This window comes from Gracilinanus agilis, chromosome 6 (genome assembly GCF_016433145.1).
Source record: "Gracilinanus agilis isolate LMUSP501 chromosome 6, AgileGrace, whole genome shotgun sequence".
NCBI classification, from domain to species: Eukaryota; Metazoa; Chordata; class Mammalia; order Didelphimorphia; family Didelphidae; genus Gracilinanus; species Gracilinanus agilis.
Window position 1 is genome coordinate 271,160,017 of NC_058135.1, and position 27,773 is coordinate 271,187,789.

General features: G+C 55.9%; 1 protein-coding gene across 2 annotated transcripts; it reads left to right on the forward strand.

The window, feature by feature from the left end:
- The first annotated feature begins 14,946 nt into the window (after positions 1–14,946).
- Positions 14,947–27,758, forward strand: DGKZ (diacylglycerol kinase zeta). Of its 2 annotated transcripts, none has more exons than XM_044681307.1 (31): positions 14,947–15,680; positions 15,900–16,008; positions 16,570–16,665; positions 18,563–18,640; positions 19,160–19,216; positions 19,764–19,832; positions 20,327–20,398; positions 20,482–20,598; positions 20,679–20,750; positions 20,931–21,026; positions 21,239–21,321; positions 21,410–21,470; positions 21,559–21,672; positions 21,752–21,892; positions 22,058–22,136; positions 22,255–22,310; positions 22,639–22,701; positions 22,830–22,903; positions 22,975–23,086; positions 23,223–23,422; positions 23,558–23,658; positions 23,746–23,828; positions 23,974–24,043; positions 24,167–24,207; positions 25,576–25,721; positions 25,831–25,862; positions 26,316–26,359; positions 26,496–26,616; positions 26,740–26,773; positions 26,880–26,979; positions 27,108–27,758. In XM_044681307.1, exons 1-31 carry the CDS (start codon positions 14,947–14,949, stop codon positions 27,222–27,224), a joined length of 3,372 nt encoding a protein of 1,123 aa, XP_044537242.1. In that variant the 3' UTR covers positions 27,225–27,758. The 2 variants fall into 2 exon arrangements, with proteins under 2 accessions (XP_044537242.1, XP_044537243.1); XM_044681308.1 differs by having other exon boundaries at positions 18,566–18,640.
- The last annotated feature ends 15 nt before the right edge of the window (positions 27,759–27,773 follow it).

Here is a 27,773-nt window from a genome sequence, read left to right on the forward strand (position 1 = left end):
GTTTCTTCATTTGTAAAATAGAAGAGCTGGACCAGATGATTGATCCCTTCTATTTCTAATATTCTGTGACCATATCCAAAGACCATAAGTGACCAGGGGGAGGCCTATTAACATTCTACCTAGACAGAAAAGAACAGTAATCTCCAGGACAAGAGATGGTCTCCGTGTTCTGCCATTCCTCTTATGTATGGGACATCCCATTTCCCATCTCCATACCTTTGCACAGGCTGCCTCCTTTCCAGGAATGCACTCCCTCCTCACCCCTGCCTCTTAGAACCCCCTCACTTCAAGTCCTCTTGGTTGTTAGTGCCCTTCCCTCCAAAAAATTACTCTGTATTTACTTGCTATTTGTTTACTCTTGTGTGGGTTGTTTCCTTCAGTAGAATAGACATTCCCAGAAGGCAGGGATTCATGTCTTTGTAGCTCCAGTGCCTAGCTTAGAACTCTGGCACAATTGGCACTTGATAAGATGCTAATGGAAGGAGGCTCAAAGCAAGTAGTCTCCTAGATGGAGCAGGAGGAATGCTGTAGGACCTTTAATCATTTTCTGATGATCTGGGAGCAAAGGGCCAAAAGGTTCTATTCATTAAGGCCCAGAGTAGAGGCTCCAGGGGGAGACCATGAAATAGAACACCACACTGGTACTGTAACCTTTTACTTAAGGAGCAAGTAATGCCTCTGATACTTACTAACTGTATGTCCCTGGGCAAGTCACTTAACCTTATTTGTCTCTATTTCCTCGTCTGTAAAATGAGATGCAGAAGGAAATGGCAAACTACTTTAGTATCTTTGCCAAGAAAACCCCAAATGGGGTCCCAAAGAGTCAGAACTAAAAAAGGACCACAAAACAAGGAGCAAATAGCATTAACTATGTGAATGACCTTGATAAGTCATTTGCCTTCCCCTAACCTCAGTCTCTGCTTCTACAAAATGGAGAGGGACTAGCTAATCTCCAGGGTCCCTTCCAACTCTGATATTTTATGACCCTTTAAAAGGAGGGTGGCCAGGGCTTCAGTCTTCAGCCAGGTAGAGTTCCAAGTCAGGTTCTCCCCAAACACAGATGACTTATCACAACAGAGTTAAAAATAGCTTCCTCAGAGCCTTGGGCTCCTGCCACCCAGATGCCAGTACCTCCTGGGTTAACATAACAGTCGGGTTTCACTCCCTTTCCTCCCTCCCCACCCCCCCACCTCGGGCTTCACTGGATGACATTTTGCAGATGAGGGGGTGGTTGTGAAAGGGGCCCAGCTGGTTTCTGCTCCTGGGGCCCAGCCAGGTGCCTCCCTGCTGCTACCTCCTCCCAATACCCCTTTGTAAGGAGTTCCCCAAGAGGAACAGTTTTCTTTCCTCAGGGTTTTTGGGTGCCAGAGCAGCTTGAAGCCTGTACATATGGGGACTTTGCCCATTCCCCACACATGTAACCTCTCTCTCTGGAGTTCTCCCCTTCGTTTTAGGGCAGCTCCAGGGAGGTTGGTGAAAGAGACAATGAATGGGCAATATTGGAGCCGGAGATCTGGGTTTGAGTTCCACTACCCTGAAACTTGTGGGATATAATTCTAGGGGAGATGCTTCACTTTTCTGAGGTTTTTCCATCTGTAAATGTGGAATGCTGATAATGCCACAGCCTACCCTGCTGATGAGCAAAGTGCTTTGTAAACTGAAGGGCTGTGGAGGTGGGGGCCTCTCTGCTTACTTGTTGCAAGGGGGGCACCCCCTCATTTCTAATCTGCCAAGATCTAGAAGCCATCTCTTCAGCTCATGCTCTTCAGCACAGCAGGATTCTGGAGACTGAGTTGGCTAAAAGGAGGAGGAAGACACCGGGCCTGCATGCCCTTGAATGATTTCAGTTGGCTTGGGAGAGATGAGGCTTTAACCATAACGAACAGCAGGAGCAGCCCGAACCTTTTGTGGGCCAAAGTTTAGCTCTAGGCTGCAAACACTGGGCCTTTGGAGGATGGGAGAAGCATTGTGAGCTTCAGGTGATGCTCAGGGAAGGGTCTTTATGGAGGCAGAAGGAGAGGGGAGTGGGACAGAAGCCAGGAGGGTCTAAATCAGGGATCAATCACTATATCCTGCTCCTTCATTTCTTATATAGGGACACTGAGGCCCAGAAGAGGAAAGTGACTTACCCAAGGTCACCAGTAAAGCGAATGGCCCAGCTGGGGTTAACTGAAGGCCTTTTCCTTCACAGACACTGCTTTTTCCTAATTCTGCTCTTTCTCTTAAGGATTGTTGCCCCTGTTTTATAGAGAAGGAAATGGAGACTCGGTGTAATAATTTTTGTTTATGATCCCCTAGAGCTTGGATCCAAACCTAGATGTTCTGACCACATGTCAGCATTTCCACTATAGCATGAGCAAAAGTACAGAAAGGGAGGAGGTGAATTCTGAATGAGGCATTGGAGGGAATGAGGTGACTTCTGGCAGATGGGGAGCGGGAGCCTTATAGACATCAGAGAAGGCTGGGGAGGTGGAGAAGAGGGAGGGTACAGACACAAGAGTAATGGGGAGGGGCAACAGGTCGGTTTGCAGTGAAGGGAATAAGCTGGGAAAAGATGGAGGAGATCGGGATATCATTGCCCTTCATTAATTAGTAACTCTGTGCCATTGTGGCTGAAACAGTGAACTAGGGACCAACAAGGCTTTCCATATTATGCTGACCAAAAGGAAGTAGAATGAGCTTGCAATGTGTCTGAGGCAGCTCATTTCCAGCTTAATTCTTCACTGACAGACTGGGCTTGGAGGTATCACCTCTGGGTGGCTGAGAAGAATCCAAAATGGCCTTACAGTGGCAACAGATTGGATGTGGAGGGTGAAGGGTCAAGGATAAGGCCTAATCTGGGGGACTTGGACAGTTGGTTGCCCCTGACAGCATTAGGGAAGTTTGGAGGGAGAAATATTTAGGGGGGGAAAGAAAATGAATTCAATTCTGAATGTGTTAGATGTAAGATATCTACAAGACCTTTACTTTGAGATGTCTGCTAGGCAGCTAGAGATGTGAAATTGGGGATCAGTAGAGGAGTTAGGGCTGGGTGAATAGATTTAAGAATCCTCAGCATAGAGATGATAATTGAATCTGTGGGAGCTCATGAGATCACCAAGTGAAATACATGGAGAGAGAAGAGAAGAGGGCCCAGGTCAGAGCCCCGTGGGACACCCAGGCATGACCTGGATGAAGTGTCAGCAAAGATTGAGAAGGAGCAGTCAGAGGGGAGGAGATCTAGGAGACAGTGGGATCACAAATAACCTAGAAAGAGAGCATCAGGGAAAAGTTAGTGATCAACAGGGGCAAAGGCTAGAGAGAAGTCAAGAAAAAAGCCAGAAACCAGACAGGAGAGTTAAAAGCCTCTGCCCTCAAGGAGACTGCATTCTATTAAAGGCTTAAAACACATTCCCAGGAATATAGGATATGTTCTCCCCACCCTGTTTCCCAACAGTGAATGGGATAGAGGCACCAACAGCAGGAGAAATCGAGAAAGACTGCTTAAAATAGACCTTGGAAAGAAACATTAGAATAGGTTAGAGTAATACTGGTATATTGACTATACACACACCTATCTGAAGGCTGTCAGAGACCACCAAGAGAGCAATATAAAGGGATCTATAGTAAACTAAAGGTACTTTGAACTATGGCTTTTGAAATTGGAGGGCGAGGGGACTGGAGATGGTGGGAAGTTGGGCCAAAGAGGCTATCTATCCTGACATCAAGGACCAAGAATTTACTCTTTGAAATTGAAGCAACGTTGTAGAGGAAGATGGATTCCCCTGACACAGGAATAACTCAAGTGCCCGTAGGCCAAAGTGCTTTCTTCACATCAACCCTAGAAGGTTGGTGGGCCCAGAGTACTGAATCCCTCTTTATGCATGGGAAAACTGAGCCACAGAGGTGAAGTGACTTGCCCCAGGTCACCTAGTTCATTGGATCTTCCCATTCAGGACCAGAGTTCTTTTCATGTCCTGAGGTTGCTCCTTGGCCATGTCTGCCATCTTATTGCGGGAGGTGGGGGAGAGGGGACAGGGTGAGATGGGAAGTGGATGGGCTCTGTATGCCTTGGGCCTTGTGCTCATTCACTCCTTGGTGGAGAGCTCTCTCCTAGTCACATCCTCAGGGTCCTAACCCTTCAACCAGCAACTCCTCAGCTCAGGTTGGAGTTCTCTGGGTTGGTGTCTTAATCAGTCCCTTCTTTGAACTCCTAGAGAGAAGGAATATTTCTTACCAAAGCTTTATGTCTTTTTCCCACCATCCCTTGCCCTGCTCATCTCCTAACCTAGGACAGCATTCAACACACAGTAGGCTTAATAAATGCTTGTTTTCTTCACTGCTCCCTGTCCTGTGTTTTTAGACCAGAACGTAGGCAGATCTTCAGCAAAGCTAGCCTTGTGCCAGGGTCAGTGGGATGTGTAAGAAGTGCACAAGCAATGAGAACTGACATTAATAGAGCTCTTTAAGATTTGCCCAGTTGAGTTCACACTAGGCCTAAGAGGTAAGTTGTTTCCTCTAGGTCAGTGATTCCCAAAGTGGGTGCCACTGCCCCCTGGGGGGGTGCTGCAGCAATCCAGGGAGCGGTGATGGCCACAGGTGCATTTATCTTTCCCATTAATTACTATTAAAATGAAAAAAAATTAATTTCCAGGGGACTAAGTAATATTTTTTCTGGAAAGGGGGTGGTAGGCCAAAAAAGTTTGGGAACCACTGCTCTAGGCGGTATGATTATTTACTTTTTTTTTAAATAAATGAGGAGAATATGGTTCAGAAGTTTGATGATATGCCCATAGTCACAGAATTAATAAATGTTAGAGGTTCAGTTTCCATCCATGTTTCTCAACTCTTTTTATATGTCACATCATCTTTCCTAAAACCCTGCCCTCCAAGAGTTACCATATGAGGGGAGAGAGTAGCATAGAAAGCTAACAAAAATGTGTCCAATTAATGGTACAAACAATACATGCTCCTAGGATTTAGAAGAGGGACAGATCTCATGGACTGAGCTAGTTGGGAAAGACATCAAAGAAGAGGTTGGACTTGAACTTGGCCTTAAAGATTGAAAAATCTGGATCCATGAAAGCCCTGCCTGCTCAGTATAGAAAATGGCCTGAGCAAAGAAGACAAACGAGTTCAGATCTTTCTGGGAGAAAGTGGAGAGCAGAAAAAAAAGAAAAGGAAGTTGGGTCAAATCATGGAGGGCCTGGAGTACCATCCTAAGCAGTTTGGACATTTTCCTGTTAGTCTCCGAGTACTATAGAGTCAGGATAGTAATAAATGAAATAGCTCCTGTGGGATGAATGATCAGCTCTGGGCAGATGATGATCAGATCTCTGGTACGCAGCCAGCACATCCTCTCTTCTGAGTTCCAGGCCTACATCACCAACTAACTACCTTCAGAAAATCTCAAACCGGATGTCCTACAGGCATCACAACTCAGCATGTCCAAAGTAGAAATCCTTTAGTTTGCCCCCCTCCCCCACCCTCCCCTCTTCCCATCTTTCCTGTTATGGTGAGGGCATTACCCAGGCTAGAAACTTTGGGGTCATTGTCAGCCCCTCCCTCCCTCAAACTCCCCATGTCTGATCTGTCTTTATGCCATCTCTCACATATATCACCTTTGCTCATATAGCCACTGATCTCAGCCCATCTTGCTAATTAATAATAGCTAGCATTGATAGTAGCATTTTTAAAAAATTCTTACCTTCTGTCTTAGAATCAGTACTGTGTATTGTTCCGAGGTAGAAGAGTGGTAAGGGCTAGGCAGTGGGGGTTAAGGGACTTGCCCAGGGTCACACAGCTAGGAATGGTCTGAGGTGATATTTGAACCCAAGACTTCCCATCTCTAGGCCTGGCTCTCTATCCACTGAGCCACATAGCTGCCCCTGACATAGCATTTTAAAGTTTGCACCATGCTTTACAAATATGATCTAATTTTATCCCTACAACAGTCCTGGGAATAGGGGCTATTATTTTTCCGGAGGGATATACTGAGGGAGGGAGTGGTTAAGTGACTTGCCCAGGGTCACACAGCTACTAAGTGTCTGAAGCTGGATTTAGATCTTCCTGACTCAAGGTGCAAAATTCTCAACTCATTCTTTTAGCTACTTAAATGATTTGCCTAAAGTTCTCATCTGATTGTAAACTCCAGTGGTACCCTGAATCCTTTTGGATCAAATATGAACCTCCCTGTTTGGCATTTCAAGCCCCTCCTTCCTCTCCAGCCTGACTCCTTCTTCCCTTTTCCATCTTCTTCCTTGCCCCTCTGCATGAAGCCTGGTTCAGCTCCACTGGCCTCCTGGCTGTTCATTTCTTGTGGCACCTCATCTCCAGTTCCTGGCTTCCTTCAGGTCTGCTCCAATCCCACTTTCTAAAGGAGGCCTTTCCCAGACCCCTCAGCTGCTAATGCCTTCCCTCTGAAATTACCTTCCCCTGAGATTGTCTATATTTTATATCCCCCATTAGAATGGGACTCACAGGAAACCCTTGTTGGCTGACCGAGTGAGTGCTCTGCTGCCCTGTCAGAGGTTCCTTCGTGTCTTTGGCTTAGTATCTGTCTTTGTGGCAGAAGCAGCTAGGTTGAGTGCAAGCTTTACCATTTACTTACTGTGTGACCTTTAGCAAATCATTTGGCCTCCTTGAATGTCAGTCCCTTAATCTGTAGAATGGGTACAGCAGCAACTCACATTCTTTATCTCAAAAGAGCTGTTGTAAGAAAAGCACTTTGTTAACTGAATTGCCAGACGTAGGAACTGCTGGCATCACTTGGGGGAAGGAATGAGTGGCAGGAGCAGGTAGGGGCACTAGGGAGCACTTGTTGAGAATGGCATCCTGGTAGAGGGCTCAGGAAGCAGCTTCTGAGTTAGGCTTAAGTCCCTTCTCTGATACCTCCTGGCTGTGGGACCCGGAGCACGGCATCTGGCCTCTCTGTGGGATTGGCTTGCAGAGAAGGTCCCCATCTGTATTGGTAGAGGGAGACCTTTATTGTGAGTGGATGCGGGTGCAGGTCTGGGCAAAAATGAACACAAACCCCCAGAGAGAATACGGTCTCTAGCTGTGAGCTCTCGTGAAGTTCACCCAGCTTTGGGGGGTCCTCTCCCAAGTGCGAGAGCTCTTCCGTGTTCTCCTGCAGGGAGGGCAAGAAAGCAGATTCTCCTCTAGGAGACCCCCGTTAGCTCGGTGTGGGGAGGGCCAAGGGCAGAGAAATATTGGCCAGTGGCTCTCCCAAACTCCCTGTGCCCCACTTCCATGGAAGCCCTGGATCTGGGTCTGGTACAAGAGTTGGGGCGCAGCTGGAGCAGGCCAGGGAGCAGGGCCCCGGACGAGGAGAGATGCCCTTTCCTGAGAACATGAGTAACCCGAAGACACTTTTCTTTGGAAGAGCTGAATAAGTGAGAAGGAAGGGGAGGTCTGTGTGTCTGTCTGTCGATCTGCCCATCTGGATGGGTGAGCAGGGAGGAGAGGCTTGTGTGTGTGCGTGTGTGTGCGTGTGGGGGGCTGGGAGCCACCCCTACGGGGAGGAAGTGCAGTTGGTTACCAATGGGTTATTTTCATAACGGCTGTCTTGGGCTGGGGAGAGGGGGAAGGAGGGGGAAGAGGTGCCGAGGGGGCGGAGAGTAGGGCAGCTCGGCTCCAAACTAGGACTTGCTGTGAGAGGTCTGCTGCCCGGAGCCCCACGGCTTGCCTGCGGGAACCGAGCCCCTGCCTGCTGCTTTCTCTGCCTTCAGATCAGGTCAAAAGGGGACTCGGGCCTTTCCTCCCTCTCCCCTCTCCCCCCACCCCCGTCTGTATCCGTTTGTGTGGGGCCTCCTAGCCTGGCTTGGGTGGGGTGGGGGGCACCGGGCACAGGGCATGTGAGGTGGGGAAGGTTTCAGGCATTACGCCAGGGAGAGCCTGTGACACTCTCAGCCTAGCTGTAACTGTTGAAAAAGGAAGGGACTCTGAGCCCCCGTCTGAAAGAGCCATCCCCGATGGAGGTAAATATTAACCCAGCCGACAACTCCCTTCCTCTCTGCCCATAGCCTTGCCACCCATCCTGTTGCCCTGCCAGCTCCCTAATGTCCACTGGTTTGCTCACTGGCAAGCTATTTCCTAGTGAAATTAGACTTTGGGGTAAGGAGAGGTGATTTTTTCCTCCCTTCCACCCCGTGACCACACCAGTCCTGGGGACTGATCAGGAGGCCTGTGGACTCTGCTGTGGCTTTCTTCCTTCTGGGCTCCAGGAGATGAATGCTCTCCCAAGAGAAGAAGGTCTGTGCCCTGTCCTCTAAGGTCCCTCTGGGGGGTCGGCCATTTGTGCTCCTCTAAGGTCATGAATCAGGAGCTGGACTGCCCCAATCCTTTAAGTTGGTCCTTCTGTGACCTTAGACAAAGCCTTTACCTTTGGGGGCTTCAGTTTTCTTGTATGTAGAATGAGCCATTAGAGCCCATGATCTCCAAGGCCCCTTTCAGTTCTGAGTCCCATAATGTCTTCCTCTCCTCTGTCCTGGCCTCTCCCAACCTTCCACCGAAGGCCCAACAGCTGGAAGTTGGCTTATAGCGTCCCCAGGGGCTGCAGTAAGCCTCTTCCTTTGGGATTGAGGCTGCGGGAAGAAGGGCAGTTGCCTGAGAAGGAATAAGGGAAGTCTCTTTGGGGATTTATGCTCCGGCTCCACTTAGGACCTCCATCCTATAAAGATTAATCTTAACCATTAGAATTTAAAAAAAAACATCAAACAAACAAACAAAAAAACCCCAGAACCATCTGAAGATGGAACGTCTCCACCTCAAGTAGCAGACGCTCTCTAGAATGTCATAGACTGTTACCGCATCCAATGGGAGGTTGGACTAAATGACCCAAAGCCCCCTTTAAGTCCCAGATCTAGAGGATTGGGGGCAGCCGGGAGACTTGAAGAGAATTGGCTGGGGGCAATGCATGGTCAGCTACAGAAATGGATACTTTGGGGCATGAGCAAATACCCAGGTGGCCCAGGCTGCCAAGCCTTCTTCCTCATGTGGTGGGTTGTGGCTGCCCCTCATATTCACACTTCCCTTTCCTTCTTCCCTGTCCTTCCCTGACTTGAGGGGAAAGCCCAGGAGATAGCAGAGACCTCTGGGCATTGTCAAGAGAGAGCCTCCAGATGCTGGCTTCTGGGCATACTGAATGGGACCTTTGAGCTTCTCCCCAGCTCAGAATCCCAAGTGAGAGGCATGTATTCTATTGGCCAGGGAATCAGAAGGAGTTATCCTGGAGATTATGGCCATGGAATGAGACCTTGATGAGGTCTTTCCAGCCTCCAAACTGTTATTTATCCAGTGAGCCAGTCAGAGGGAGGACCGAGGAGCCCTACTCCTCAGCCTCCTTTCTTTCTGGCTGGGATCTCTGGCCAGCTCTGCCATTCTTCCTCCAGGTCCTGGGGGTAGAGGTGGGGAAATGAGGCCAACCATCACCTCCCCTTTCTATAAGTGGCCCAGTCCATCTCTAGCTCTGCTTGGTCTGTGCAGTGTCTTGGGTTACACCCCTGTTAGGTCCACAGAAAATCAAAGAGATGTGTCACCCTTGCAGCCTTTGTCCTCCCCCCTTGCTCTCAGGCTGTGGGGCCCACACACTGTCTGGGTTCCCACAGCCTCAGGAGCCTTGTGACCTTTCCACAGCAGACATAAGGCAGAAAGGTGAGAGGGCCTGGGCCGAGAATGGGACCTGCACTGAGTTCTGCCCAGCATCATGGCAAGAAGGGGGCCCCTGGGCAGTGGTCTGGGGAGAAGGCTCCAGCTAGAAAGGAAGCTGAGCCTGAGCTAACTGAACAAGGGACAGGAGCTTCTATGGTGACCAGGGGGGAACCCAAGGTCCCTGTGCTTGTGAGGGCAGCTTGCTTCTAGCAGGGCTCCAACCCTCCTGTCCCCTCCTAAGAAAAATTCAGCCCTTGGGGAAGTCATTGTCCTAGGCCCCATTACTGCCAGATGATTTTTATTGGGCCATGTTCTACCCTAGAGTGGCTGGGAGCCTTATGTGTAACAACAAAGGCATCAGTCAGGGAGCAGTTGCCAACAGAATGGGGGGCAGGGAGGGTGGGCATCTCAGCTACCAGTTGTGGTCCTATCAGCCAGGCCCTCCCAAGCATTCATTACACACCAGGCCCTGACACGGACACAAGCTCCAGAGCTGCCAGGCCACTCTGATCATTTTTGTGACCCAGGGTTTAGACACTGCCGACACTGCCCTCGGGTCTGTCCCCCAGCTCCCACCCCCAGGTCCCTCCCATGGACGGGGGCCTTTGTTTTCTGGTGACACTAGCATCAGGCGGTGTGTCAGGGTGACTAATCTCCTCCAGCCTGGGCAGCTGTCACAGGACAGCCCGGCCAGGGGAAAACTGACACCCCATGGGAGAGCCTGAGGATAGTAGCATGGAGCTGCCAGCCTGACAGGTGGGAAGGGGAAGGGTGATAGAGCAAGGAGCTCCGAGCTGCAGAGAAGGGCCCTGGGCTCAGAGTGCCTAGGCAGAGCCGTGTTTGGCAGCGACTCAGTGGCCCTCCAAGAGCCGGGCCTAGGAAGGAGTGGCTAAACACATACCAAGGGCAAAGCCCTGGCCTTGGAAACCTCACGGAGCCCCCTGGCCTCAGCGAGCCGCAGTCTGACCTCCCCAGGAAGGCAGACTGGAAGAGGAACAGAGCAAAGATGAAGGCAGCCGGCCAGGACCATAGTTTGGGCCTAGTTGGGTAGCCCAGAGGACCCGAATTTAAACCCTGCTTCAGATGCATGTTAGTTATGTTCACCTCTGCCTGCCTGTTTTCTCATCTACAAAATGGAACTGATAATAGCACACACTTCACAGCATTGATGGGATGCTCAAATAAGACCTTCTAGTCCAGGGGTCGGCAACCTTTTTGGCCGTGAGAGCCATAAACGCCACATTTTTAAAAATGTCATTTCGTGAGAGCCGTACAGTGCTCACAGTGCCGCTCTTGTAACAGCGCCTGAAAAAAATGGACTTTATGGCTCCTGCAGAAAAAGCCATACGTTGCCGACCCCTGTTCTAGTCTGTATAAATGCAGCCTTTATAGATTTTATAAAATCTAAGAAAATCCTTGGAGGGAGAGTACTTTGAGTAGGAAGAGGGAAGGAAGAAAGAGGTGGCCCCTGGGGCAGGTAGGTGGCTTAGGGGATAGAGCACCAGGCCCAGAGATGTGAAGTCCTGGGTTCAAATCTGGTTTCAGACACTTCTAGCTGTGTGATCCTGGGCAAGTGACTTAACCCCTGCTGCCTAGCCCTTGCCGCTCTCCTGCCTTGGGACCAATACTTAGTATTGATTCTAAGACAGAAGGTGAGAGAAAGGGGGGAAAGAGAGCGAGAGCCCCCAAGCTGGGCCTGGAAGGTAGAAAAGAGGTTTTGCAGATGGAGGTATTCTCAGCTTAGGGAGTGACCTGACCAAATGCCTGGGGCAGCCATCATTCACTGAACATTGACTAGGCCCATCTGGGAGCCAAGCCCAAGAAAAAAGGAGCAGCCCCTTCTCTCCAGCAGCTTACAGCCTAGTGGGAGACTCGAGTGTATGTAAACAGTGGCTGAGGCAGGTCTGAAGCGGACACAAGGCTACAGCAGCAGCTGGAGGGCCGGAGACTGTGTCTGAGCTCAGCTCGAAGGGGCTGCTGCGGTGAGACTGCAACAGGGGAGGCTGCCACCAGTCCAGAAGTGGGAGCCAGAGGGTTGGCGTGAAGAACAGTGTGGGCAGGGGAGCTGGGTCAGAAGGGTAGGATGGGGCCTGGGTGTGAAGAGCTTCAGAGGCCAGATGAGGACTTCCTATCTGATTGTAGGAAGCCATTGGAGGTTGAGGCTCGGGATGGTCCCGCCACACAGTGGCAACTGAATGGAAGATAGATTGGAGTGGAAAGACCTTAGAGGCCAGGGAGACCACTGAGGAGGCTCTGGCAGTAGTCCAGTATAGAAGCCTGAACGAGATGGGAACATCTGGGAGAGAGATTGTGGAGACAGGGCAAGATGGGGTAACTGGTTGGCTAGTTGGGGTGAAGGAGACACCGAGGTTTGGAAACCTGGTTCCCAGAGGCTGATGAGATCCTCTGGAGTCACTGGGAAGGTGGGAGGAAGAGATAGGTTTGAGGGGAAGGATTGTGACTTGTGTTTGGAGGACTTTCTGATGATCTGGTGATGCCACAAGACATCCGTTTTGAAGCGGCCCAAAGATAGTTGGTGATGCAAGAGGAGCTCATGAGAGAGATTAGAGATGATTTTACAGATCTGAGAATGATCTGATCAAGGGAAAGGATGGACAGAGAAAAAGGAAGAGGGCCCAATATCGGCCAGAACCGAGGAGCCCGGAAAGGGCACTTCTGTCCGATATTCGGCCCTCTTCCTTTTTCTCTGTCCTCAGCCTCTCCCTGGAGTCATGCTTCCAGGCTGGAGAGTCTGCTGTATGGAGACCAGTCCCACCGCTGTCCCCTTCCTAGTGCCAGCTCCTGTCCACTCTGTAAGGGGGAAAAGAGGGGTTTTGGTTGACTATTAAAGGTCGCCTGGGGATGGAACAATGACCACTTCCAAATTAAAGAATAACCTCAAGTCAGAATAACTTTCAAGGAAGTTTATTTACAAAATATAGGAGAGAGCGGAAGCAGGGAGATGAGAAGAGGGTAGAGTAAGAGATTTGCATTCAAGTCTGGGCTTTACTCCGGCAGGGCTCCAGAGGCCCAGCCAGAGCCCAAAAGTCAATTAACAAGGGTTTAGCCACAAGGGCTTCTCCCAAACGAGGGAGCCTCCTGGGAGGTTAGAGTCAGCCTTCTTCCCTCACCACTTGTAGTTCTAAGAGAGACTTAAGAGCCGCTTCACCAAGGTCTCGGGGTCCCAGGCGCAGGTCACTAACCAGAAGCCTCCTTCAACCCCCCAAAGAATGGCACCGGGCAGGAAGCAAGCCTAGGGGCCTGTGTGATGGTAGGGAGGAAGGTGGCCTCTTCTCTCACTGGGCTGGGCCAGCTTAAGGAAGGGGGGAACTTCTGGGAAAGGGACTTTTTATCACCCCTTAACCCTTGGAGCTGGCTGACTACCTTATGTGGGGAAGTTGTCCCAGTTGGGCTGATTCTGGGAGAGTTCTTTTCTTTCGCCTGTGGAGGCTGGAAGGCATTGTTAGGAAAGAATGGCTGCATTAATAATAGGAGCTGGTACTTCCCCAGCTCCTTTCTTCCGGGGAGCTCAAAGCACCTTATAAATAGTCTCATTCACATAAGCTTCTTCCCTCAGGTAATTCCCAAGAACTGACCTTAAGAAGGGGCAGCTGGAGCATTTGTTCTCTCTACCCTGGTCGGGCAACTTTGACTGCCAGCCATCTCCCTCCTCCCCTGCCCCCCAAGTGCTAGTGAAAATGGGCAGACTGCCGCAGTGCAAGGGGAGGCCCATGGCTGGATACAGCAGCGAGTTGGAGGATGCGGACCCCAGGCTTCCCCCAGTATCTCTTTCAGGGCCTCATTTGCTGGCCTTTTCACCTTCCTCTGAGTCCCATACCCTGGGGACATTACAAAATCAGTGTGCAGGGTACCAGCCAGAAAAGAGAGAAGTAGCAGCTTCCCCTGCCCCGCCTCCAGGCAGCCTGCCTGGTCTTGTTGCCCTCTCTCCTTGCCTGGGCTTTGCCCTGGTGCCCTTTCCCATGGATACCTGTGGCCAAATCCTTGGGTCGTCTGGCCGCTGTTCCCTTGGGACTCGTCTTTCCTCCTGGCTGGCACCTGCCAGTGAAGCATCCATGAATCCCCTCTCCCCCTTAAAGGAGGTGCCCATGGAGACAGCCCTCTGGGTCATGTCTTCAGTATATACCCTGCCAGGACCAATGACAAGACTGTGAGAGAAGTCAACTACCTCTGGGGCCCAGATTCTATTTGATCCTCTCCTGTGACTCAGTGGCCTGTGAAATGGGTTTGAGGGGTTTGGAACACCCGTGTTATTCTTCCCATCTAAGGGTGTTAGAGATCATTGGGCCTAAAACAGGCCCTGGAAGATCTCTTGTCTGCTTCTCTCACTTTACAGAAGGGGAAACTGAACCCTAGAGAGCTCTTGTGATTGGCTCAAGACCCACAGATAATGGACCAAGAATGGGGAAGAGAAGGGAAGGGTTGGGATGAAGTCTTTATTAAGTCCTGACCATGTCCTAGGCACTGTACTAAGGGCTTTTTTTTTTAAACCTTACCCTCTCTCTTAGTATCAGTTCTAAGACAGAAGAGTAGTAATAAGAGCTAGACAGTTGGGGTTAGGTGACTTGCCCAGGGTCACTCACACGAGGGAACATCTGAGACCAGATCTGAATCTAGATCCTCCTGTTTCCAGGCCTGGCACTTTCTAGACACTGTGCTAGCCAGCTGCTACCAAACACTTAATCGGGATGATCTCGTCTGTCTCCTTGGCCCTTCTCATATTCCTTTCTTGTAGCCCATTGCTCTCACTCCCCCATTCTTTGTGGGATATGGCATCTGAACTTGGAGGAGATTGAGTGGAAGCCCACAGGCCTCTTCCCTTCCATGCCCTCCTTGGTCAAGGGCAGAGGTTTGAAGTCTTCCCCTTGCCTTGGTGGGAGGCAGGCAGCCAGAGGACCCCACCGGTTCCATTTGGAATTTCCCAGCCCCATCTTTCCCAGCTGACCGTGGGGCTGTCCTCAGCAGCCTCTTCCCTGGGCAGGCTGGTAGCACTCACACTTGGTCTCCCCTCTAGCACGATCCTGTGGCCCCCCAGCACTCCACTTCTCCCCCCCACCCCAGAGGTCGAGAGCACACGCACCATCCAACCCAGAGCGCTTGGGAGAGGCCAAGGGGGCTCTTAGCTGGAGGTCAGCTGGGATCGCTGTGGCATCCCGCACCTGGCCCTACCTTAGTGTCCACTGCTGTGTGCCCGGATGTGGGGAAGGCCCCGATGCTGGGCTGAGGAGAGGAGAGGGACAGCAGTCTGACCCCAGCCACTGACGGCTGGTTTCTGTGCCCACAGCTGCCGCGCCCACAATGGAGACTTTCTTTAGGAGACACTTCAGGAGGAAGGGGCCAAGGGCAGGCCTCAGTGGGCAGCGGAGGGGGAGCGGGGTGGCCCTTCCCACGGGCAAGGTCCGACGTCGATCCCCAGCCGGCCAGCCTTCCTCCTCTCTGACTCAGCAGCGAAGGTCCAGTTCGCAGCTCCAGGGCTGCCTTCTTAGCTGTGGGGTGGGGGCCTCCCGTCGCCGCTCCAGCACCGTACTGCCAAGCCACAACCCCCGCTTGACTGTGGTGCCAGACCCGTCCCAGAGACTGGCCCAGGCCGCTAGCGAAACTCACCTCCTGGGGACCCCCATGTTCCTCTCTGACCTCCTGGGGAAGAATGAAGAAACGGAGGAAGAGACGGGGCTTCCTGGGCTAAGGACTCCTCGGGCAGGTGGCAAGGAGCTGGCTGCCCCCGGCCCTCAGCACCCGGGCAACAGGCCCCGGCTCCACGTGCCCCGCTGTCTGCGGCGCCGCCAAAATTCTTCCCACCTGCTCCCCACCGACGTGATGTATGAGCGGACCATCTGGGGCCTACATGGTTACTACCGACGTCTCAGCCAGTACCGGCCTTCGGGGCAGCACCTTGTCACTGGCTCCCGAAAGGCCTCTGGTGCCTCTGCCAGCCCACTCCTGCTGGCCCACCTGCGCCCCCTGTCCCGGAGGCGCCAAGTGGCCCTGAAACGCAAGTCCGCCGGACCGGAGGCCTGGAGTTCTCTGCTCTCGTAGGTATAGCGGTGGTCAGGCTGGGCAGAGCAGCTGGGGTCCAAGGCCTGAGTCAGATCAGGACTCTTGGTGACCTCGAGCCCATCCAGCCACCCCCAGGCTTTGTCTCTGCCCCTTCCACCAGCCTGGACCAGCTGGAAGGAGAGCAGGGGTGAAGGATGAGGGAAGAAAAGGAGTCCTTCTATTTCCTCGAGTTCTTAGTTGTCCCTTCTTTTCAGGAAAGCCATTGCCAAGTCAGGGCTTCAACATCTGGTCCCCCCAAACCCAAGCCCTGGAGCTCCATGTGGTGAGCCTGAAAGGCAGATTCGAAGCACTGTGGACTGGAGCGTGAGTAATGGGAGACTGGGGGTGAGTGGGGGACGAGATCCTAGGACAGGGACTGCCTATCTGGCCTCCGCATGGAGATGGCTGGAGCATCCCCATTTCTCAGGGAGATGGTATTCAGGATCCAGGCCCTGCCTCCCCGATGGGCCTTGGCAGAGGATGGAAAGGGCGTTCTGGGAAGCGCCTCTGGCCCCCTGCATTTCCATAGCTTCATTTGATCACCCCTGGGGTGCTGGGAGATGCACGTCCCAGCCTCCCTGAAAGACGCTTCAGTCTAGGAGGGAGTTGAGGCAGGTCATTTTTTTTTCTCAGTAAGGCATTTTCCTTATCTGGAAAATGAAAGTATTGGATGTTTTCGTAGGGCTTTTGAAGCTCTAAAATTCTGAGCGTATGGGCTGAAGAGTCAGGAGAGGCCTGTGCCGTAGCCTGCTAGACCTGCGGGCTTTGTCCAGGGAAGCGTGACCCAGGCAGTGGCCAGGGCCAACAATGTGAGGGTTTGGGGTCCTGAGAGGGAGGAGCCTCAAGCCTGGCCAGAGCTGCTCATAGGCCTGCTCCATCCCCCAGGAAACAGCCACCTACGGGGAGCACATCTGGTTCGAGACCAATGTGTCTGGAGACTTCTGCTATGTCGGGGAGCAGTACTGTGTTGCCAAGATGCTGGTGAGTGTGGAGGGGAGTCAGGGCTGCCTGCTTCTTCCTTCCAGTGGCCTAGGGAGGAACTGACCAGGGCTTCTGTCCATGTTAGATAAGGCAGGTCGCTGCCAGTCAGAGACAGGACTTTCTCTTCCCTCTTTGCCACAGGCCTCTAGGGGGTACCATCTAGAACTGGGAAGACCTGGGTTCAAATCCCACCTGAGGCACTTCTAGCTGTGGGACCTTGGGCAAGGTATTCAGCCTCGGTTTCCTTAACTGTAAAATGAGGGCAATAATAATGCCATACCTCCTGGGAGTTTTTGTGAGAATAAAATTGAGGTGATGTTTGTAAAAAGTATACAGTGCTTTGTGCATCGTATGTAAATGCCTGTTCCCTTCACCCCCTTCCACAGCACCAGGGCTTGAGCAATGGAACATTTAAGTGTTTTGAGGCAGCTGGTAAAGCACTAGAGTCAGGAAGACCTCAGTTCAAATCCAGCTTCAGAGACTTTGTGGCTGTGTAACTTTGGGCAAGTCATTTGATCTCTTTTTGCCTCAATCAGTCAATATTTATTAAGTTTCTGCTATGTGCCAGGCACTAGGCTAAGTGCTGGGGATACAAAAACAAAAGGCAGTGGGGTTTATCGAGGAATGGGGTGGTATGATTGGACCTGTGCATGAGAGAATCACTTTGGTGGCTGAATGGAGAAGGGACTGATATTGGGAGAGACTTGAGACAGGCAGACCCCCTAACAGCTTTAGCAATGATCCAGATACAAGGCTGTATCAGAGGAGAGAAGCGGGATTCTCCTTATTCCAGAGATTCCACAAAGGTGAGATCAATAGGCCTTGGCAACACCATGGGCACAGTGGGGCGAGAGAGCCCGGAGAATCCAGGGTGACTTCTTGGTTGTGAGCCTGATGGGCTTGGGGTGCCCACAACAGTAACAGGAAAGGAAAGGGGCAGGATTTAGGGAGATCAATGAAGTTAGGTTTTGAACATGTGGAGTTTCAGATGTCTACTGGGCATTCACTTCAAATACCAAAAGGCATTTGGAGATGCGAGACTGGAGGTCAGCAGAGGTAGATTTGGGCATCTTCACCAAAGAGATGGCCATTGAATGCAGGGAGCTACTGAGATTACCAAGTAAGAGAGCTAGAGGGAGAAGAGAAGAGGGCCCTGGGCCCAGAGCCCTGGTGGACGCAGTCTAGAGAGCATGGTCTGAATGATGCCCAACGAAGTGGACACGAGGTCTGCTCAGATAGGAGGGAGGAGGACCAGGAGAGAGTGATGTCCTGAACCTGAGAGAAGAGAATGATCAGCAGAGTCCAAAGCCACAGAGAGGTCAGGAAGAGTGAGGACTGGAAAAGTCATTGAATTTGGCAACTAAGATCGTTGGTGACTTTGGAGAGAATAGTTTTGGTGAAATGATGGGATCAGAAGCGAGGTTGTAAGGGATTAAGAAGACAGTAAAAGCCAAGAAAGTGGAGGCATCCGTAGGAGACAGCCTTTTCAAGGAGTTTAACTACAAAAGGCAGAAGAGATAGAGGACAATGGTTATCTGGGATGGAAGAACCAGGTCAGGTGAGGGTCTTTGGAGGATGGTGGAGATGTGGGAATGTTTGTAGGTAGTAGAGAATGAGCCAGTAGAGGGAAAGATTGAAGAGAAGTGAGTGAGTGGGCATGACTGAGGGGGCATCATTGGAGAAGGGATAGAATGGGATTGCTTGTGCAGGAGTAGAGGTTCTTGTTAAGGAGGAAAACTGCCTCTTTGTGTGAGACAGAGGTGAGCGGGCCAGAGTGGCTAAAGGATCCTCAGACTCATGAGATAAGGTGACAAATGAGGAACCTGAGATGAGGGAGGGGAGAAATGTGAGTTGTTGCCTTTGGTCCCCCTGACCCTTGTGCCCTTCCTTCCTGTAGCAGAAATCCGTGTCTCGACGCAAGTGTGCCGCCTGCAAGATCGTTGTGCACATGCCTTGTATCGAGCAGCTGGACAAGGTGACTGGGGATCCTGCTCTGCTGTGGGGTTGGGATGTGGGCCTGAAGGCCCCCCGCCACCAAGGCAGGGTCTGAACGTCTACAGGCAGAAAGGAGCAGCCAGATCAGTGGGCCAAGGGGCAGCGACAGCATCAGCAAAGCCTGCCCCAGGGTAGAGATGCCCCAAGGACTCGGAGGAGGAGGCCAGTGGGGACAGCGCCTCCTAATCTGGCACAAGAAGGGACTCAGCTTGGTGCTCGCTAGGAGGGACCCCGTATATCCTATGTGGCCAGGGCTGTTATTATTGAGGGTGAAGCCAAGGAGGCCTCGGTTAGACAGCCGGGAGGAGCGGGTGCCCTTCGAAGCCCCCCAGGTAGCTTAAGCAACAAAGGAGTAAGAAGAGGAGATTCCTTCCTGGGCAGCAGAGCCAGAATGCGCCTCTTGGGAGTGGTGAGGTCTCCTGTGTTCACCTCCACTGCGGGAGGCCCGGGGCTGGCCTGGCCCTCGGTCCTCACATTTTTATGTCGGAACTTTTTACAGATTAACTTCCGCTGTAAGCCATCCTTCCGGGAATCAGGGTCTAGGAACGTGCGGGAGGTAAGACTTGGGGTGACACTCGGGGGCCTGGGAGGGAGAACATGTTGGGATTCTTGAGCCTAGAGCAGGGCCGAGATGCTCATTTCAAGGCTTGATGCCCTGAGCCCCTCCTGGTGGGATCCTAGAGCTTCTCCAGAGTACCACCCAGTGGTGGGTTGCTCAGGTTAGTCCTGGGCAAGGTGAAGGGGACACCCCCAGGGGAGCAGCAGTCTTTCTCAGAGCCTCAGCGCCCTGGACACCACTGAAGACACCCAGAATCTGCCATCAGAGAGCCTGGGATGGAATCCTGGATTTCCTATTGTGTAACTCTGGGCACATCAGCCCCTCTTTTTCCTGGGGGGCCACTGATTTCTGAGGCTCTCCCTCTTCTGACTTTCTCGGGCTACAACTCAGGGGACTTTGGAACCAGCCCAATTTCTCCCTGAGGCTTCTTTTGCTGTGCCCACACGGCCTGTCCTCTGGCTGGGCAGCCTAGGCGATGAGGCTGGGCCGCGGGCAGAGGGTGCTCCCCGGGCCTGTCCTCATCTTCTTCTTCTGGCTTCTGCAGCCAACTTTTGTTCGTCATCACTGGGTGCATCGGCGGCGGCAGGATGGCAAGTGCCGGCACTGTGGGAAGGTGAGCAGAGCTCCCCTAGCCTCAGCCCCCCCCCCCACCGGGGCAGTGTGAGCAGCCAGGGTAAAGCCGAGGTAGCTGCAGGCACCGGCTTTGCACGCACCCCCTGGCCCGCCTTAGAAAGCAGGCCAGCACCCGCTCCCTAGAGCAGTCCTAGGGTGGGACTGAGCTCCTCCTTGGGGCTGGGCCTTGAGGGTGTCCTTCCCTCCCTCCTCCCTGAACAAGGCACTTTCCTCTGCCTCAGTTTCCTCCTCTGTAAAACAAGTGTTCACAGCCCCTGCATCCAAGATGCCACTCGTAAAGCTCCTAGCGGGGAGCCCAGCCCACAGGAGATGCTGCAGAATTGCCTCTTCCCTGCCAAGTGTTATCCCAGGAAGCAGAAGAAACTCCCCGTGGCCTTCCGGTGCCCCGTGGCCGCAGAGCAGCAGGGAGGGTGGCCGCCGGCCTGTGCCGGGCACTGCCCCTCAGTGACCCTTGTCCCTCCTCCTCCTCCTCAGGGCTTCCAGCAGAAGTTTACTTTCCACAGTAAAGAGATCGTGGCCATCAGCTGCTCATGGTGTAAGCAGGCAGTGAGTATCCCCCTGGCCGCGGCTTTGCCTCCGGCTGGAGCCGGGACCCCCGGACTCAGCCCCTCTCTGTGTCCTCCCCACAGTACCACAACAAGGTGTCCTGCTTCATGATCCAGCAGATCGAGGAGCCCTGCTCCCTGGGGGCGCACGCCGCGGTGGTCATCCCCCCGACCTGGATCCTCCGGGCCCGCCGCCCCCAGGTGAAGCTCGCGCCCCACCGCCCCCATTCCTTCCCGAGCCGTGGCCGAGGCCGCGCTGACCTCCGTGCTCCCTCTTGCAGAACCCCCTGAAGGTCAGCAAAAAGAAGAAGAGGACGTCCTTCAAGAGGAAGTCCAGCAAGAAGGGGCCCGAGGTAGGGCCGGGGGCCTGCGGGACACCGGGGGGGCCTCCCAGCCATGGGGCCTTGGCGCAGGCCCTCCTCTGTGAAACGCACGACTGCTGGTGGCCCGGCAGGGGTGGCACCCCGGGCTCCTGCCCCTGGCAGCCGTGCCCGGAAGGGCCCCGACAGCTCTGCCCCTTCCCCGTCCTGCAGGAGGGCCGATGGAAGCCATTCATCATCAAGCCTACCCCGTCCCCCCTCATGAAGCCCCTGCTGGTGTTTGTGAATCCCAAGAGTGGAGGCAATCAGGTAAGGGCCGGCCCTGAGCCCTCCCCCCCGGGGGGCCGGAGCCTGTGCCCCCCGCGCCCGGGAAGGGAGGGCCGCCTCCTCCGGAGTCCTCTTGGCAGCCCGGCTCCTGCCCGGCTCCTCCCACGTGGACTCCCCGAGCCAGTTCCCCGGGTTTCTCCGTTTTTTACCTCCAACACCCCCAGTTTGTTCTCGCTGCCTTCTGCCTCTCCCAGGGTTCTAAGATCATCCAGTCCTTCCTCTGGTATCTCAACCCACGGCAAGTCTTTGACCTGAGCCAGGGCGGGCCCAAGGAGGCGTGAGTATGGGGGGTCTGGGGAGTGGGAGGGCCGGCCGGCCGGCGGCTCTGCGGGGCCGGGGCCCACTGCCCTGCCTTTCCCCCACAGGCTGGAGATGTACCGGAGAGTGCCCAACCTTCGGATCCTGGCGTGCGGGGGCGACGGCACGGTGAGCCCCCCGACCCTCCGGGAGCCTCCTGGGGTCGCGGGTGCGAGCCGGCCCGGGCCTCAGCTCTGCTCCCCTCTTTCCCGCTCAGGTCGGCTGGATCCTCTCCACCCTGGACCAGCTGCGCCTGAAGCCGTCGCCACCCGTCGCCATCCTGCCCCTGGGCACCGGCAACGATCTGGCCCGGACCCTCAACTGGGGTGGGGTGAGAAGGGGGGCCTGGGCCGGAGGAGGGGGCCCCGGGGCCCGGCAGCCGGCTCAGGCCCCGCTCCCTGCTTCCTCAGGGCTACACGGATGAGCCCGTGTCCAAGATCCTTTCCCACGTGGAGGAGGGCAACGTGGTGCAGCTGGATCGCTGGGACCTGAGGGCAGAGCCCAACCCGGAGGCCGGGCCCGAGGAGCGGGACGAGGGAGCTACTGACAGGGTCGGCCTGGACTCGGGGCGGCGCCCGTGGCCCCCCGCCCTTCCCTGCCCCATCCTGAGCCTCCCCTGGAGGGGCGGGCTCCCCGGGCCCCTCAGACTGTCCCTATCTGCGGGCTCCCAGACTCGCCGCCTTCCTGACGATGCTCCCCCTTTGCCTTCCTTCTAGCTGCCGCTGGACGTCTTCAACAACTACTTCAGCCTCGGCTTCGACGCCCACGTCACGCTGGAGTTTCACGAGTCTCGAGGTCAGCGGCTCCCGGGCGGGAAAGGCCGGGGGAGCGTGTTCCCCCCGAGAGCGGGGCGGGGAGACGGGGAGCGGGGGCCCCCGTGACCTCCGCCTCTTCTTCTCTGCTCTAAACGTAGAGGCCAACCCAGAAAAATTCAACAGCCGCTTCCGGAACAAGATGTTCTACGCTGGGGTAAGCCCGGGACTCGCCGGTCCCTGAGCGCCGCCCCACCACAGCTCGGAGGCCTCGAAGGCTTCCTTCCCCAGAGGGGCTCCGGGGGCCCCGCAGCCCCCCTTTCCCTTCTTCCCTGCAAGCTTGCCCAGCAGGCAGGGTGCGAGATCTCAGAGCAGAGACTCAGAGACGACGTGCCTGGGCCCGAGTGACCTGGCGCCGGAGCCAGGAGCCCAAGGCCAGCACGCCGACTCTCGGGGTCTCCCGCTTCGTGGGGTTCCCCCGGGGGGGAGGACAGAGTGGGAGGCTCCGAGGAGCCGGCATGACCGCTTCCTCCTGCTGCCGACAGACGGCGTTCTCTGACTTCCTGATGGGCAGCTCCAAAGACTTGGCCAAGCATATCCGCGTGGTGGTGAGTCGGGCCGCAGGAGGTGGTGGGGAGGGCTCGGGGCGGCACGAAGCCCACCCGGGTCAGCTGGTGGGTCTCCCCGGGGCGAGCGTCCCCGCCCCCAGCCCTCGCCCACACGGATGCCCTTGCAGTGTGACGGCACAGACCTGACCCCCAAGATCCAGGACCTGAAGCCCCAGTGCATCGTCTTCCTGAACATCCCCAGGTGAGGAGAGCGGCGGGCAGCCCAGCCCGGCCCCCGGCCCCCGGCGGCCCCTCACTCTGCCCTCCCCGCAGGTATTGTGCGGGCACCATGCCCTGGGGCCACCCCGGGGAGCACCACGACTTCGAGCCGCAGAGGCACGACGACGGCTACCTCGAGGTCATCGGCTTCACCATGACATCGCTGGTGAGTGGCCGGGCCGGCGCCGGGCACGGGGCGCCCCCAAACCTTTTCTGCCGACTCCGTCCTGAGGTGGGGAAGGCAGAGCGGCCGCCCGGAGGGGGTGCGGCGGGCCATCCCGTCACAGCTCCTGTGCCCACAGGCTGCGCTCCAGGTGGGCGGCCACGGCGAGCGCCTGACCCAGTGCCGGGAGGTGCTGCTCACCACGGCCAAGGCCATCCCGGTGCAGGTGGACGGGGAGCCCTGCAAGCTGTCCGCTTCCTGCATCCGCATCGCCCTGCGCAACCAGGCCACCATGGTGCAGAAGGCCAAGCGGAGGAGCTCCGTCCCCCTGCGCAGCGAGTACGGCCTGGGCCCTGCCCGGAACCCCCCCTGCCCTCTGTCCCTCCCCATCTCTGACCTCCAGCCCTGCCCGGAACCCCCCCTGCCCACCCTCTGTCCCTCCTGATCTCTGACCTCCGGCCCTTCCTGCCACAGTCAGCAGCCCGTCCCTGAGCAGCTTCGAATCCAGCTTCGCCGGGTCAGCATGCATGACTATGAGGCCTTGCACTATGACAAGGAGAAGCTCAAGGAGGCCTGTGAGTGGGTCTGGGCGGGGGTCAGGGGTGCTGGGGGCCACCGGAGGCTTAGCCCCAAGGCTGACCGATGCCCCGTTGTCTCTGCAGCCGTGCCCCTGGGCACTGTGGTGGTGCCGGGGGACAGCGACCTGGAGCTCTGCAGGACCCACATCGAGAGGCTGCAGCAGGGGGTGAGGAGGGGCTCCTGGTGGGATCAGCTTGGGTGTGGGAGGGGGGGCGACGGTGCCCATTGGGGCACAGATGGCCCAGCCTTCTTGGCTCTGCCCTTACCCCATGCCCCATGCCAGCCCCTAACCCTCACTTCTTCCTGAGCAGGAACCCAATGGAGCCGGAGCCAAGGCTTCCTCAGGCCCCAAACTGTCCTCCAAGTGGTGTTTCCTGGATGGTGAGTCCCTGCCCAGGAGGGACCCAGCAGGGACCCAGGGAAAGCTTTCTCCTTCCCGGGGTGGGAGGCAGTCAGGAGCCTGAGAGGAGCCCGGCCTTCCTCATGCCCTTTTCTCTCCCACAGCAACCACGGCCAATCGATTCTACCGGATCGACCGGGCCCAGGTAGGTAGCACAAGGAGCCCGGCCAGCCATCCCGGCCCTCGCTCATCTCGGTCACACTGAGAGTACGGCGTCTCACAAGGGCAGACGGACAGACGGATGACACACTGTCTCAGTCTCCCTCTTTCCCTCCCCGTCTCTCTCTCCCTCCACAGGGCTGTTTGGGGCTTCCTTGTAGTCAGGGATCCCCTGAAGCAGGGGGTGAGCAGAATGGGGCAGGCTGTCCCTGAGGTGTCACTGGAGCACACAAGGGGTCCCTGGAAAGGGAGTTCAGGGGGGCCTCTCCACATTGACCGGGGCTGCTTCGGAGAGCTGCAGGCCACCTAAGGGTTATTGTCTTCATTCCCTGGAGGATGAAGCAGGCCCCGAGAGAGGAAAGGACTTGTCCAGGGCTTCGGTGGCAGAGCCCACTGGAGCTGAGTCCTGGCTGGGATCCAACGGGCCGCTGGGAGAGCACTAGCCAAAGGGCCCATTGTGGTCAAAGCTCGTGGGCAGGAAGTCCATCTGAGGAGCTAGTTGTAGCCAGACTGAAGAGGAGATGGGGGTGAGGATGAGAACTGGCATTTGTATCGTCCCTGAAGGCTGGCAGAGCTCTTTCCCTGCCCAGGGAGAGTTTGTATTTTCTCTTAAAGGCAGCAGGAGGTGGCTCAAGCTTCTTGATCAGGGCAAAGATGGTGCCAGGCCCATATGGTTGAGAAAGATGGAAGGGAGGGAAGGAGAGCCTGGGGCCAGTAGGGCCACCTGCTCAGCAATGGGTCATCACAGGGTGATCCTAGGCTGGAAGGGTCACAACACCCTAAAGTCCAGAGAAATGAAGCATAGGTCACCCAGAGCCCAGGGCCTCTAGGTCCAGATCCCACTGAGCACCGTGACTGGAAAATCCTTGGGTTTCCAGTTCAGGCAGGAGTTGATGAAGCCTGGACAATGGTGGCCAGAAGGGATGGATCTGGAGGGATAATGGATGGAAACCTAACTAGAAAGAGGAGATTCAAAACCCTTCTGATGCTTAGTAAGCACCTGCCGGGAATAAAGCATTGTGCTGTGCAGTGGGAAGATTCCTGCCCTCAGGGAGTTCATAGAGCGGGGTGGAGGGAGTCAGTGACCACTATAATACACAGTATTAATAAGAGGGTCAGACAGTCAGGGAACATTTATTATGTGAGGGATTTATAGATACAGAATAGGTATTTTAAAATATATCATTGAATAGATTGAAAGTACATAATTTAAAGGGGTTGCAGCCTCCCCAAGGACCCCATTAGGGTGATCTCATGCCTCCCCCATGCTGAGAGGGCATTCCACAACCCTTGGCCACTGTGCCTCCCCTTTAGTGGGAGAAGGCCTGGGGCCTGACTAGAAGCTTCCTTTCAGGAACACCTCAACTACGTGACGGAGATTGCTCAGGATGAACTCTATGTCTTGGACCCAGAGCTGCTGGGCACACCTGCCAGGCCAGACCTTGAGGCCCCCCAAGCCCCCGGCCCCCCTTCTCCACCACCCTCTTCTCCCAGGCCCAGGTGTGCATCCCTGGGCATGAGGAAGGGGGGCCCTTGTGGGTGGTGGGAGGGAGCCTGGCCCCAAACAGCAGCCTTACCATGTCTCCCCCTGCCCCAATTCTGTTTCCAGGCCAAACCAAGGGGATGCTCTGCCCCCCAAAGGTGAGGCTTCTTTTTCTCTGTGGGTTCTGGGCATAGGGGTGAAGAGGGGTGGGCGAGGGAATCCCCTCTGGCTGGGGAGCCTGAGGCCCATGTTGGCAAAGCTGGCAGAGCAGGGAGGACAGGAGCTCCTTTCATTGGCCAGTCCGCAGACTGTTCCCTCCAAGCCCCTTCTAAGTCTCCCCATGGCCAACAGAAGGCTGCAGGATGGGCCCAAATGCGTGCCAAGCCCAGTGGGCACAGCCCCCCTTTCCTGGAGGAGCCCAGCCTTCGCCTAAACCGCATAAAATGCATCCACAAGCACTAAGCCTTATTGTGTGCCAGGCCTGGCTCAGCAGGCCCCAGAGGGAAGGCAGAGGACGGCAGCCCCCAGGGCCGGTGGGCAGTGGGGAGGGGGTCCTGCAGCAGGCGGCACCGAGTCCTCCTAGAGGGCTAACCGCAGGCTTCGTTCTATAGGTGAAGGCTTGATAGAGGCTGCTGAGAGCAATGACTTCTGTAAGGTAGCGCTGGCCCGCCGGGCACCCCCCTTTCCCTGGGCACACTGACGGCACGAATGGGTGGGAGAGTGAGACGGGCGGGTGGCCCCGGGGAGGTCCCCGAGCCCGGCTCCGCAGCCTGCCCCTCGGGTGCCCTCAGTTCCAGGAGCTGCACAGGGCCGGGGGAGACCTGATGCTCCGGGACGAGCGTGGCCGCACCCTCTTGCACCTCGCTGTTGGGGCTGGCAGCAAGGAGATCGTCCGCTACCTGCTGGACCACGGTGAGAGCGGGAGGAAGGGCCGGGCCTGGGTTCAGATCCCACCTCTGCTCTGGGTGAGGCCAGGGGACTGGCCCCGATGACCCTGGGATGGGCCCTGCTGACCCTCGCTCCCCTCCTTTCCAGCCCCAACAGAAATCCTCGATGCTGTGGAAGAGAAGTGAGTGTGGGCAGCCCTCGGCTGGCCTCTGGGGATGGGGCCTGGGCTGGGGGTGCGGGGAGGGGCCCCCCTTTCCTCGCTGATCCCCAGGCCTGCCCCCTTGCAGCGGGGAGACGTCCCTCCATCAGGCAGCGGCCCTGCGCCAACGCACCATCTGCCACTACATCGTGGAAGCGGGAGCCTCGCTCATGAAGACTGACCTGCAGGTGCCCAGGCTGGAGGCGCCCCAGAGGGCATCGGGTGGGGCGGCTCCTGGGCGGCCATTGGGGAAGGGGCCGAGGGGGAGGGGGAGGCCCCGGGCGCCGCTCCAGTCCAGCGTCTGACCCCACGGCAGGGTGACACGCCGAGGCAGCGGGCGGAGAAGGCGCAGGACACGGAGCTGGCCGCCTACCTAGAGAACCGGCAGCACTACCAGATGATCCAGAGGGAGGATCAGGAGACGGCCGTGTAGCCGACCGCGGTAGAGGCAGCTCGGCCGGCACCTGCCGCTCCGGGCCTCGGCCCTGCCCATTCACACTGCTACATTCCACTGGGCCGGAGGACGCACCGTGGGGGGACCCTGCCTGGGGAAGGAGCCCCATGGCCGGCCTGGGGCCCGCCGAGACCCCCGCCCCCGCCCCGTGCATGTGTCTGTTGCCTGGCTTCGGAGCCCTCCTCTTCCCCGCCGAGCCTCCAGCCCGGACTGCCAGGACGCCAGCCGCCTTCGTGGCCAGCTCAGGGGAGAGAGGGAGGCCCCAGAAATGGCGCCGGGGGGCGCGGAGGGCCCGAGGCGGCGAGGGGGGAGAGCGGCTGGCCCGGCGCTCCGCGCTGCCGCCCCGCTCACTTGCCCTTCCGGCCCCGGCCCCGCCCCCTCGCACGCGCCCCTGTTCATCCCAGGCGGGAGATCCATCCAGAAGTCGGGTGGGGGAGGGTCCCGGAGCCTCGCGTGGTGTCATGTTTACAGCCCAGCTGGGTGGAACTCAGTAAATGGATCTTTTTCCTACTAGTCTCTGTGTCTGGG

Bases quoted from the DNA above. Each gene is read 5' to 3' on its own strand.
- DGKZ (XM_044681307.1), top strand. From the start codon at position 14,947: ATGGAGACTTTCTTTAGGAGACACTTCAGGAGGAAGGGGCCAAGGGCA. The intron at 19,217-19,763 runs GTAAGACTTGGG...TGGCTTCTGCAG, and splicing joins GGTCTAGGAACGTGCGGGAG to CCAACTTTTGTTCGTCATCA. The intron at 25,722-25,830 runs GTGTGCATCCCT...TTCTGTTTCCAG, and splicing joins CCCTCTTCTCCCAGGCCCAG to GCCAAACCAAGGGGATGCTC.